Source organism: Podarcis liolepis, assembly GCF_965112155.1.
Source record: "Podarcis liolepis genome assembly, chromosome: 14".
NCBI classification, from domain to species: domain Eukaryota; kingdom Metazoa; phylum Chordata; class Lepidosauria; order Squamata; family Lacertidae; genus Podarcis; species Podarcis liolepis.
In genome coordinates, this window is record NC_139569.1 from 30,704,074 (window position 1) to 30,716,429 (window position 12,356).

Here is a 12,356-nt window from a genome sequence, read left to right on the forward strand (position 1 = left end):
CTGCTTTTGTTTTCTTAGCCATTTAGGGCATGATCTCTCCAGTTTAAGAGAAATTCAAGCAGAGTACTCTTTAGCCGTTGAATTGATGCCTGTAGCAGAATGAGGTGCAGAAGCCCCAAAGCTGGCATTTAATCTGTTTATTAAATAGGAATTGGACTTTCCCTCTTCTCTCAGCCAGCATTCACCCCATTGTGGTGATGAGCAGCACTCAGAGGCTTATGAGTTGGATGCTGGCATAGCACCTTAGGATGAAGGATGCTCATGCAGGATGCTCTATGGGAATCTCTTTGCCTCTGCTCATGCTCTGCTTGCGTATAAAACAAAAGCACCGTCTCTCCAGCGTGGACCCTATAGCATTGCTGTGAAAACTGAAGCGCACTCAGTGATATTCAGTTGAGATTCTTATCTTTTTCTCATTATTATTTTTTATTTCTTTCAATTTGCAGATTAGAAATGGTGAGCAAAGTTGCTACACACTGAAGAACAAAGACCTGGAACTTCCCTCAAAAGGTGTCATCTACTTGGAGCTGGATGTTCTATTTAATCCTGTAAGTCGAATGGCTTCAGAGAATCGCCCTTTTCCTAGGAACATAGGGAGCTGCCTTACAGAGCAGATACTCTGCCAATGAGCCGGCCCACCTCGCAGGCTTGTTGTCTGGATAAAATGGTTAGGGGAGTTTGGTGCTAGGAGATCTATTAATCTTCACAAGTCTGGATGGGTTAAAAGAGTTGGTTGCTGAAGTACCAAACCAAGATGGAGCATCTGAACATAAACACCAAAGTCATGCAATTATTTATATTCTTTCAAAGGTAAAAGCCAGTATCAGAACCTTTTTTCCACGCGAAAGGCGGTTTCTGGAAGACAACCGCAAGTTTTCAAAGAAGGTATGTTTGTCTCTCAGCTGGGATTGTCTTTGTCTTTTTTGTTGTGGTTTTAACTAAATTTTGTACATAAGGAACAATAGTTTGTGGCCACAGAACATGAAGGTTTTGTTTTAAACATAAGGAGAGTTCCAAATTGGAACTCTTTAGTTTGTTTCAGATATACAGTGTTACCTCTGGTTACGAACTTAATTCGTTCTGGAGGTCCATTCTTAACCTGAAACTGTTCTTAACCTGAGGTACCACTTTAGCTAATGGGGCCTCCCGCTGCCACCATGCTGCCACGGCGCGATTTTTGTTCTCATCCTGAAGCAAAGTTTTTAACCCGAGGTACTACTTCCAGGTTAGCGGAGTCTGTAACCTGAAGTGTTTGTAACTTGAAGCGTCTGTAGCCCGAGGTACCACTGTACATAGACTGCTTTTGGTCTAAGGGCTCTCAGACAGTTGCACAGCCTATTGATACGAAAGAGAGCTGCAATAAATGCACTAAAACAATCAAAACAATATAAAATAGCAAAATCATCAAAAACTCACCAGTTGTCCTGAATCTGCATTCAGGCTCTTACTTACAGATGTGGCTCCCCAGCAATCCACCTCTCACTTGCAAATTGGGTTAACTCACTTACATGCATTGCATGCTCCAGTCTCTGACCTAGGAGCAAGTCAACAGCCAGTTGCCACGGGGAGTTCCCTCAGCCTCATCACATGCCAAAGGCGAGACCCAAAACTGTGACCTCCTCTCTCGAACAGCTCATTTGGTGTTAACTCACCACCCACAATCGCTTCCAAATAAATACCATGCCCTCTGCCCCTGAAATCAGCTACAGCTGTGGCAAAGTTTTTACTCTTCACAGGTCAGGCTAGGTGGCCACACTGGCGGAGGAAGGGGGTTACAGGGGGTGCGGCCCGCTCTGGGTGTCATCCCGGGAGGGGTGACATTGGCGCACCCCCATGCTTGCCACGCCCCCTGGACACTCACCATGGGCAGTGGGAGGCTAGCGCCCCCCGGTGCTCGCCACGGAGGTGGCGGGCAGCTAGGGATGCTCATGGGCTGGCTAGCCCCACCCCCGCACCACCCCGGGTGCCGGAGCAGGTAGCTCTGCCTCTGGGTAGCCAAAACGTGCCTCTACACCAGGCTGCTGTTCTAACGGTGCAGTGGCAAAGGGCTGGGGAGGCTAACGTTGGTACCTACCTCCCAGCCAGTGATCGTCCTGCTGTAGCTACCTGCCTCCCTTCAATAGTTGTCTCCTATCATTTTGTCCTTTAGCGTTGGTGGAATAGTCAGGGAGGAGTAAAGAGATTTGTTGACACATTCCAAGCACACAGACTTAACTAGAGAGGGCATTTCCACATGCAGAAAGGTTAGATAGATATGCAAGAGCTTGCTTTATTTATTTATTTATTTATTTATTTTTATCATGCCCCTGTTCCTTTTTGTTTTGTTTTTAAAGTCCTCCTTGTTTTGAATCTTCTTTTCCCTCCCACCTCATGCTCACCAGATCTTGTCGAGAAACGTTGACCGTGTGAAAAGAATCACTATGGCAATATGGAACATGATACAGTTTCTCCAAAGCTGCTTTCTGTGGGAATCTCCCGTAAGGAGTGTGATAGCATTTGTGGTAAGTGGCTAAGCCTTCTCACAGAATTAAATGTGTTCTCATAAATGACTTTTCTCAGTAGATGACTGTGAAATGCTCCTTGTTATGATGGGTTGTGTATGTGTCTGGAAGAATGGGTTATTTATATTTCAGAGAGCCATGTGGAGTTGAATTGCACCTCTATTTGGAGGTCTAAGTCTAATTTGGAGATAAAGAACCATAGGGAGGAAGAGCTTGGGCTTAGAATTTGTCCCCCACCCTCAGTTAACAGCATTTGGAAAGCAGACTGAGGGAGCAAACAGGTCTCCTGGTCACATTCTTTCCCACTGTGGCAAAATCTCTGTTCAAATTACAGAAATTGGGTAGCATCCAATGACATTTTACTTAGAGTAAACCTATTGAAATCAAGGGGCCTAAATTAGATATACTCATTAATTTTAATTGGTCTACTGTGAGTCGAACTCAGTTGGATAAAAACCATTCTCCCTACATTGGGATATATACATATAAACTAGCATGTGCAAATTATTTGCAAATCTGTCCCCTTTCTTGGCAATGGAAGAGTAGTCACCATTAACTCTAGGGTAAAGTTTACATTACATTTCCAGGCAAGCATATAAATCCTGCCACAAAATCTAGTATTAGGTGCAGAATCAAATGTCCTGATAACATATATTCAAAACCACAAGTTCCAAATGGATATTTGCAGCCGTAAGAACTAGAAATTGTTTCGGCAGTGTCTGGTAGATTGTCAATATTTGGGGATGGGTCTACCAACATCCATATAGCAGCTGGCCTTTCCCAAGTTGTGCAGAACAATCAGGAAAAGGTAAATCTGCTTATTTATTTGTATGCAAGCAACAAAATTGCATTTTGATGCAGAATCTGGTGTGTGGCGTTACATAATATATGTACACAAACACACTGAAATCTTTGCACATAGTCACACGTCATAGACAAAGATCTTGCCTACACTTGGCCCTAATGTGATAGCTTTGCCTATGAGCCCCTTCAGCAGCCATTGACCAAGTCAGTGAGAGCTAGTCTTCTGTTTGCTCTTAACAAGGTCGTCATGTCACCAAATCTGATTAGCTTCACTGTGCTGTGACACCAATACCATGTTATGGAAGCAGTGATGGGACCCTTTTCAGCCTGAAGGTCACATTCCCTTGTGGGTAACCTTCTGAGGCAGTGGGTATGTTTCAGTGATGGACGTTGCCTAATATGAGCAACAGATTTGATATATATGCCTTTGTATAGTATAAAGTACTAAGGCAGCAGTGGGGAGCACTTTCCATTCCAAGGGATGCATTTCCTCATGGGGACCACATACCAGTGCTTGGTGTGGGAAAAGAGAGTATGACCAGGCACAGACATCTCTGTCCATCCTTCACCCAGGCAAACAAGAGGTGTTACCACACTTGGACACATTCCAGCCAGGTAAAATGACAGAAGGAAGTCTAAGAGCTGGGTCAGAGAGGGTTCGTGAGCTTGGGGAGTCCCAATCAGGGGTTTAGCAGTCTGCGGTTGCGCGGGGGGAGCGGGGACACTGTCAGGCTCTTCCTCCCTCATGGCTGGCAGCCAGCAGTGGGAAAACAAGAAGTTCTTACCATGTTATTTTATTCAAAATTCACAGAGAGAAACGGACTCTCAGATAATGGTGTAGCTCCAAGTAAAGTCCCACCCCTCTGTCTCTCCTATTCTACTACATCCCTGCGCTGGCAGACATGTGCTTTCTGCCTCTGAGCTTTCTGTTCTACTACTCTCAATGCACGCAGGGTCGGGGGGGGGGAGAGCAGTTCATGAATGCTTTCCAAAGACACTGAGTCTGTCAGCTGTCTCTCCCCTGGTGCTTTTTCTTCCTGCTGCTCTCCCAATATTTCCTAGCTCTTCCTCTCTGCAGCTTCTCTATGACCTTCTGCAAACACTATTCTAAATCAACACTGTCCTCCTGTTCTTGGGAAGGTTCAGGAAGGGGTGGGTGGTCTTCACCATTCCTTCTCAGTCCAGGCCCTGGCAGTCACAGACCAATTACTATTTCTGCAGCAAGCCCCCTTTCTGCAGTGTCCTGGAGCCCCTCAGTCAGCCTGAAAGGGGCACTTTTTAGCCATGGAGAAGAAGACTTCTCACCCTCTGTGCTGAATGGGGTTCCTCACCCCTGCAGTAGAACAAGAGAGAATTCAGCACTGTCCTTTTTTATAATTATTATTCATATTACTTAACTGTATATGGTTGACCATTGATAAAATGATCTTGGTGTGTTATTGAAATAAATTCTCAGTCTTGATTTAGAGTCACTTGCTCATTTTGCAGAAGTTTGTGTTCTGGTTCTAAATTGTGACCTGCCCTTAGTGGGTGGATATGATTCTGGGCTGATTTGTCAGGATATGTTGATAGACCTTTTCCGTTCCATCTCTGAGTTTCTGCAAAGCCTCGTTTTCTTTAAATTAACGGTTTGGTTACACCCTAGCAGCTCTTGGGTGTGCCACTTGCCAGAATTATGCAGGAAATAATTCTGCCCTGATTCTCATCATCTTTGGTCATTCTCTCACTCTTTAGCTTATATTGGTTGAAAATAAAAATAGGAAAGAGTCTCATCAGCAAGTCCCAGCAGCCAAAATCCCACTGTTGTTTTTTTCCAATTGTAACTTCAAATCCACATCCTCCGCTCTCATCCACACACACACACACACACACACACACACACACAAGCACACAAATTCATATATTTAATTTATATGATTTCATTTAGGAGTCTCACCCCACAAAATATATTGAAGCAATCTCGCAGTTAAGAGCCTCAATGACAAAACAATTAACAACAATTCCATATATGTTTTCATGATCTCTTTGTTTTAATCGATCATATATTAATGTTTAGTTGTTTTTATAAGGATGTTTTCTGTCTTCTGATGGAAACAGCTGGCTAGTATGGTGGTGGGCAGGTACATGACCAGGATCTAGGGATGGCTGAACCTGTAAATTTTCAGTTTCTCTTGATTTCTCATTTTCCCCAATCATGAGCTCATTTTCATTTCACTTTCAATTTGTATGCCGCCTTTCTGTATTACTATACCCAAGGCAGTTTACAAGCTGAAGAAACAACTAAATAGACAGCAAAGATCACATATGTAATAACAATCTGATCCAATGCAAAAAGTTCAGTCTGTTGCATTCCTGTATGAGTTTGGAAACTTTTCTTTAAAAAACCTAAAAGTGCATGAAAATTTATACACATTTTTGTGTGTGCTTCTCCTAATGAATGCAAAAGTGAAACATATTCCAAGATTCCCCCTTTTAATAGTGTTTGGGAAGTTGCTTTGAATTGCCTTCTAAATCTCTGCTGAAAAGCTCCCTCTGCAGATTTTTGGTCCTGAAAGTTACGCCTGCCACATGGAGCTAATTGCTACCACTGGGTAATACATATTTTAAAAACATTTAAAAGGTAAATTTTAAGCGTTGAATTGCTGTTGTGAGGAATTATGCATCGTTGCACATTCTGCTTATAATTTTTTCTCCGGAATAATTACCCCTTCTATTGACAGTTTGCCAAGTATTAATGGTAATTATGCCATTTAATGAAATTACAGTTTTCTTAATGCAATTACTGTAATATGAGGGAAATTAAAAGGACGTTGTATTCGACTGTCTCTCCTCCACCCTTCCTCCAGCCCTTCAAAAGTCTGTACAGACAAGTTTCTATGCAAGCTGGGGCTTTTTCTTATGAAATATGCCTTTCTTGAATGAAGGCTTAAGCAGCCTCACCAGCCTTGATGATACAGGAGGGTAAATAGAGAGAACCAATGTGAGTTTTCTACAGTGATAGCTCTACCATTAGGCAGAGTAAGGCAGCCACCTCAGAAAGCAGATATTGAGGGTGGGGCCCTCAGATGGAGGGCATATCCCCATCACCAGTTTTGAACTAAGTCAAAGGTTTTTTTTACCAGTCCAGCTGAATTCTAAACGTGAAATCAGAGGGCACCATCTGGTAGCAGACTTCTTGATTTCCTACTCTCACAAAACAAAATAAAAATCATGTTCATCAGCTAAAATAGACTTGGTCACCTCACCTCGAAAAAAAACCCCTGTAGAATTGGAAAGGTTTAGAAAAGGGCAATGTTCAAGGGGATGGAGTAACTCTGTTATGTGGAAAAGTTGCAGCATTTGGGACTTTTTAGTTTAGGGAAAGAGGGACGTGGGTGGTGCTGTGGGTTAAACCACAGAGCCTAGGACTTGCGGATCAGAAGGTCAGAGGTTCGAATCCCTGCAACGGGGTGAGCTCCCGTTGCTCGGTCCCTGCTCCTGCCAACCTAGCAGTTCGAAAGCACGTCAAAGTGCAAGTAGATTAATAGGTACTGCTCCGGCGGGAAGGTAAGCGGCGTTTCCGTGTGCTGCTCTGGTTCGCCAGAAGTGGCTTAGTCATGCTGGCCACATGACCCAGAAGCTGTACACCGGCTCCCTCGGCCAGTAAAGCGAGATGAGCGCCACAACCCCAGAGTTGGCCACGACTGGACCTAATGGTCAGGGGTCCCTTTACCTTTAGTTTAGGGAAAAAGCCATCACTATTGACCACATATAAAACCTCTCAGTTCAGAGGCAACATGCCACTGACTACCAGCTGCAGTGGGGTCACCTATGGCAGAACACTATTTATTTATAGCATTTATGTCCCACATTTTTCTCCAAGGGGCTCAAGATATGGCACACATGGTTCTTTCCCTCATTTAACTCCCACAATAACCCTGTGAGCTCGATTGAGAGGCAGTGACTGGCCCGAGCTCACCCAGTGAGCTTCATGGCAGAGCGAGGATTTGAACCCTGGTCTCTCAGGTCCTAGTCCAGCACTCTTAACTGTCAAGGAGCCATCAACGAGCCAGGTCAACCACAGGGCAGGCACACACATGGGAGGCACAGAATCCAATTAGCTCTTTATTAACAGAAAATAACAATGCAGCAGAGTCCTCCGGCCTGTATTAATCCAGCTGAGATGTTACTGAAGCTGACCACTAGCTGCACCCTCTCCTTCTAGCCTTTCAGTCTGGATCCTTCCCAAGAAGACAAAACCTTCATTGATGGGGTGAGCTCCTCCGCTGGGCCTGCCTGATCTGTTGCTCAGCAAATGTGCAAGACTCTCCTCGAACAGGGTGTCAAAGGGGGAGGAGAGTCAGGAGGACTGGGACGGTCTGTGCTCATGCTGTGACTCTCAGCCTCTAACTGTGTCCTGGAAGGGCCTCCTTCTCTTGGCCCCCCTTTGATCACTCAACCCAGCTCCCAGCTTGTCTCTTCTGCAGATTTCTCTTCAGTCTCCCACCACCAGAATCTGGTATCTAAGTCTTTGGAGCCCACCCAACTCCCACCAATCAATATTCCTCATTTAGCCAGTCTCTGACACTAACCAGTACCCCACCATACAACTGCTATCACCTTGTGGGCTTCCCATAGGCTTGTGGGATTCCCATAGGCATTTAGTTGGCCATTGTGGGAAACCACAGCATTGTGGGATGCTGGACCCTTAGCAGGGCTCTTCATAGGTCAACCACATAGGTATCATATGAAAAAGCTTTATATGTCTGTCATGGTCAATAGCCTCTGATGTACATCTCTTCCTATTCGATAAATTATAGTCCTTCTCCCCATTACAAACATATAGGCTAGTGGTCATCCCCCATTATTTTGCATGCTGTCATGAGTGTCTCAGCCTCTTTGGGTAAAACCCAGGAGGGCAGATTCTGGTGGAAGGTGAAGAGGATTGGGAGAGGGAGGCTACAACACAGGAGCAGAGTAGGAAGGTGGTGGTCCGACCATTTCCAAACTTGGCAGGCTTTTATGGTGAAGCTGAAGTGCTGGCTCCTCCCTCTGATGGGGAAAGAGCATCAGAACCAGTGAAGGCGGTGAAGGTCCTGCGTGAGTGTCTGGAGGTGGTTGGAAGATGGATGGCGGCTAACAGATTGAGGTTGAATCCTGACAAGACAGAAGTACTGTTTTGGGGGGACAGGAGGCGGGCAGGTGTGGAGGATTCCCTGGTCCTGAATGGGGTAACTGTGCCCCTGAAGGACCAGGTGCGCAGCCTGGGAGTCATTTTGGACTCACAGCTGTCCATGGAGGCACAGGTCAAATCTGTGTCCAGGGCAGCTGTTTACCAGCTCCATCTGGTACGTAGGCTGAGACCCTATCTGCCTGCGGACTGTCTCGCCAGAGTGGTGCATGCTCTGGTTATCTCCCGCTTGGACTACTGCAATGCACTCTACGTGGGGCTACCTTTGAAGGTGACTCGGAAACTACAACTAATCCAGAATGCGGCAGCTAGACTGGTGACTGGGGGCAGCTGCCGAGACCATATAACACCAGTCTTGAAAGACCTACATTGGCTCCCAGTACGTTTCCAAGCACAATTCAAAGTGTTGGTGCTGACCTTTAAAGCCCTAAACGGCCTCGGTCCAGTATACCTGAAGGAGCGTCTCCACCCCCATCATTCTGCCCGGACGCTGAGGTCCAGCGCAGAGGGCCTTCTGGCGGTTCCCTCATTGCGAGAAGCAAAGCTACAGGGATCCAGGCAGAGGGCCTTCTCAGTAGTGGCGCCCGCCCTGTGGAACGCCCTTCCAGCAGATGTCAAAGCAATAAACAACTACCTGACATTCAGAAGACATCTTAAGGCAGCCCTGTTCAGGGAAGTTTTTAACATGTGATATTTTACTGTATTTTTGGTTTTTATGGAAGCCGCCCAGAGTGGCTGGGGAGGCCCAGCCAGATGGGCGGGGTATAAATAATAAATTATTATTATTATTATTATTATTATTATTATTATTATTATTATTATTATTACCAAAGTCTGGGGAGGTAGATGATCTCCAGGTGCTGCTTTGACTGACTGGCTGGACAGGATTTGGAGGGGGAGGCAGGTCTAGTTCTGTCTCTCATGACAATTGGTGATGCCTCCAATGAACATATTTATATCTTCTGTGCATGCAGAGTTTTAGCTTGGGTGGGCCAAGTGGTACAGACCCTATATATGTCATATTTTTCCTGCTCTGAACATTGCAACTTACCCATAAGAACATAAGGAGAGCCTGCTGGATCAAGCTTTTCATATTTATCTAGTGTTCCACACTGGCCACCTATGATCTTCCAAGTGTGCTGAGCCACAAATGGTGGATACTTTTATTTTTGTGCATTGATGCTGTGGTGCACGGGAAGAGAGAGCAATAAGGTGCCTTTAGAAACATGGAGGGTGCTTTTGATCCAACTACCTCAGTATTGTCTACAGCAGGGGTCAGCAAACTTTTTCAACAGGGGGCTGCTCCGCTGTCGCTCAGACCTTGCGGGGGGCCAGACTATATTTTGGAAAAAGAATGAATTCATATGCCCCACAAATAACCCAGAGGTGCATTTTAAATAAAAGCATACATTCTACTCATGTAAAACACTCTGATTCCCGGACCGTCCGTGGACCGGATTTAGAAGGTGATTGGGCCAGATCCGGCCCCCAGGCCTTAGTTTGCCTACCCATGGTCTACACTGACCGGCAGTGGCTTTCCAAGGTTTCATGCAAAGAACATGGAGATGTCAGAGACTGAACCTTCTTCATGCAAAGCAGATGATCTACCACTGAGATACAGCCTTTCTGAAGCTAACCTTTGTTCCATTTTGAATACTCTTCGTGGCTTGCTAGTCATGCCTTTCGTTTCATTTTGCTGATTTGGTCCACCCTCCTGGCCCTTAATAACTTGTGCAAGCATTTTACGGCAGGAAGGAAGAACTAAAAAACCCAAACCCAGCAGAAAGGAAACAAGGAGACAATTCAAACTGCTTGCATTGCCCTGAACTGTCAGAGAACTGAGCTCAGTACTTACATTGCCAGCTAGCTAGCTTGTGTGTGTGTGTGCTGGTTGGTTTCCGAAGCTTCAGAGCTTTATCACTTTTGTTTCTAAGCTGTCATTTTTATTAGTCTCCCTGGCTGTTCTCTTTTTTGGACTCAGTTAGATGGTGCGTCTTCTCCATTGTGCGCCTGGGCTTGGCAAGCAGTGGGCCCTTTTTACTGCCATATGAGGTGGGCGTGCTGGCGGCAGTAACCTGTAATTATACCCACCACAGGTGACAGTTACAAGAGAACGGCAGCAATAATTTTAGCTGCCTGATCCGATGTTTTCTGGAGAGAGAAACCCCCCATCGTGGTCCCTTCACCCACCTCTGTTGCTCAGTGCTGTCTGTGGGCTGTTTTTCACTTGCCTTGAATTGTGTGTTTGTTTGTTTTTTACTCACGATAGTTGCCAGAATTTATTTTTATGTACTGCATCTCTTTATTTTAATACCCATAAAATGCCTATTGATGTTTGTGGTGGCGGTGGGGAGAGCTTCTATATTACAAGAATGGATGTGGAATACTAGCCATGATGGCTATGTTTTACCTCCACCATTGGCAGCTGTAGGCCCCTGAGTATTACTTTCTGAGAATAACAGGCATGGAGAGGACTCAGGTCTTGCTTGCAGGCATCCCAGAGGCGTCTGGTTGGCCACTGTGAGAACAGGATGTTGCACTAATTGGGCCTGGTCCAGCATTGCTCTTCCTGTGTTCTTATGGACTATTGCATCTCCCATGGGAGAGGCTGATTTAGGACATGGGAAACAGCTGTGTGCCAAGTCAGACCATCTATCTCAGGACTGCCTCTGAATCCCACTTGCCAGGAATCATGAGTGGAGAGAGTGCTGTTGCACTTAGGTCCTCCTTGCAGGCTCCCCACAGACATCTGGTTGGCCACTGTGAGGCCAAGGATGCTGGACTAGATGGGGCACTAGCCTGATCCAGGAGGCTGTGGATATGTTCTTATGATCTGCCAGGGTTATGATCTTCCTGTGCTTTGCATCAGGAGATGCATTTTGGCTCCCTCCCTGTCATTGGGTCCAGGCCACCAGATGTTAGGGCTGACAACCCATTTTCCTCCAACACAACATTATGTGGTGGTTCATTTTCCATCATGGGAAATCATTGCATTTGTTTCTTGATAATCACTTGGGGTGAAACATTGGGCTCACCCATTTTCATAATATTTGGGGCTGCAGTGTGGGAGTGGTTGTGAGGAAATCTTTGTGGGTGCATGAAAGTCCCAGCACTCTTAGGTGAGGGTTTTTAATATTTGACGAGGTAGCCAGGGTCTCCCTCTTTCTTTCCCTCTCTCTTTATTAAAACCTTAAAGCTAAGGCAGAACTTCCAAGTGGTGATGTGGCTGCATTAGGCAAGCAAACTGTCGATGCCCTATGGGAGGGGGGGGAAATAGAGTGCTCTATGACAGGTGTGCACAATCATTGTCCCTCCAGGTATTGTTGAACTACAACTTCCATCAGCCCTTACAAGCCTAGCCAATGAGAATGGCTGCTATCATAGGAGGAGGAATGTTTCTGATACTGATATTCCAATATTTTGTTACCAGTACCAAATATTTTGTTGGCTTCTCTGTATAAACTATCAGCATGTCCCTCATTATGCTGTGTACAGTTCTGGTTGCCACATATCAAAAAGAATACAATAGAGTTGGAAAGGGTTCAGAAAAGGGCAACCAAAATGATAAGGGGGATGGAGGGTCCACCCTATGAGGAAAGGTTGCAGCATTTGGGACCTTCTAGTTTAGAGAGAGCAATGACAAACCTAGACAGCATCTTAAAAAGCAGAGACATCACCTTGCCGACAAAGCTTCGTATAGTTAAAGCTATGGTTTTCCTAGTAGTGATGTATGGAAGTGAGAGCTGGACCATAAAGAAGGCTGATCACCGAAGAATTGATGCTTTTGAATTATGGTGCTGGAGGAGACTCTTGAGAGTCCCATGGACTGCAAGAAGATCAAACCTATCCATTCTTAAGGAAATCAGCCCTGAGTGCTCACT

The 12,356-nt window shown here is 45.5% G+C and overlaps 1 protein-coding gene across 3 annotated transcripts in view; it reads left to right on the forward strand.

Annotated features, from left to right (window-relative positions):
* MCTP2 (multiple C2 and transmembrane domain containing 2) overlaps positions 1-12,356 on the forward strand; it is a 117,379-nt gene that overhangs the window by 64,748 nt on the left and 40,275 nt on the right. For all 3 annotated transcript variants that reach the window (XR_014519050.1, XM_083475037.1, XM_083475038.1), the window contains exons 15-17: positions 447-548; positions 811-885; positions 2,382-2,501. Coding sequence is in view for 2 of the 3 variants with exons in the window: in XM_083475037.1 (XP_083331163.1) it covers positions 447-548; positions 811-885; positions 2,382-2,501 (297 nt within the window). In the remaining variant the exon portion in view is untranslated. The remainder of the gene's footprint in view (positions 1-446; positions 549-810; positions 886-2,381; positions 2,502-12,356) is intronic.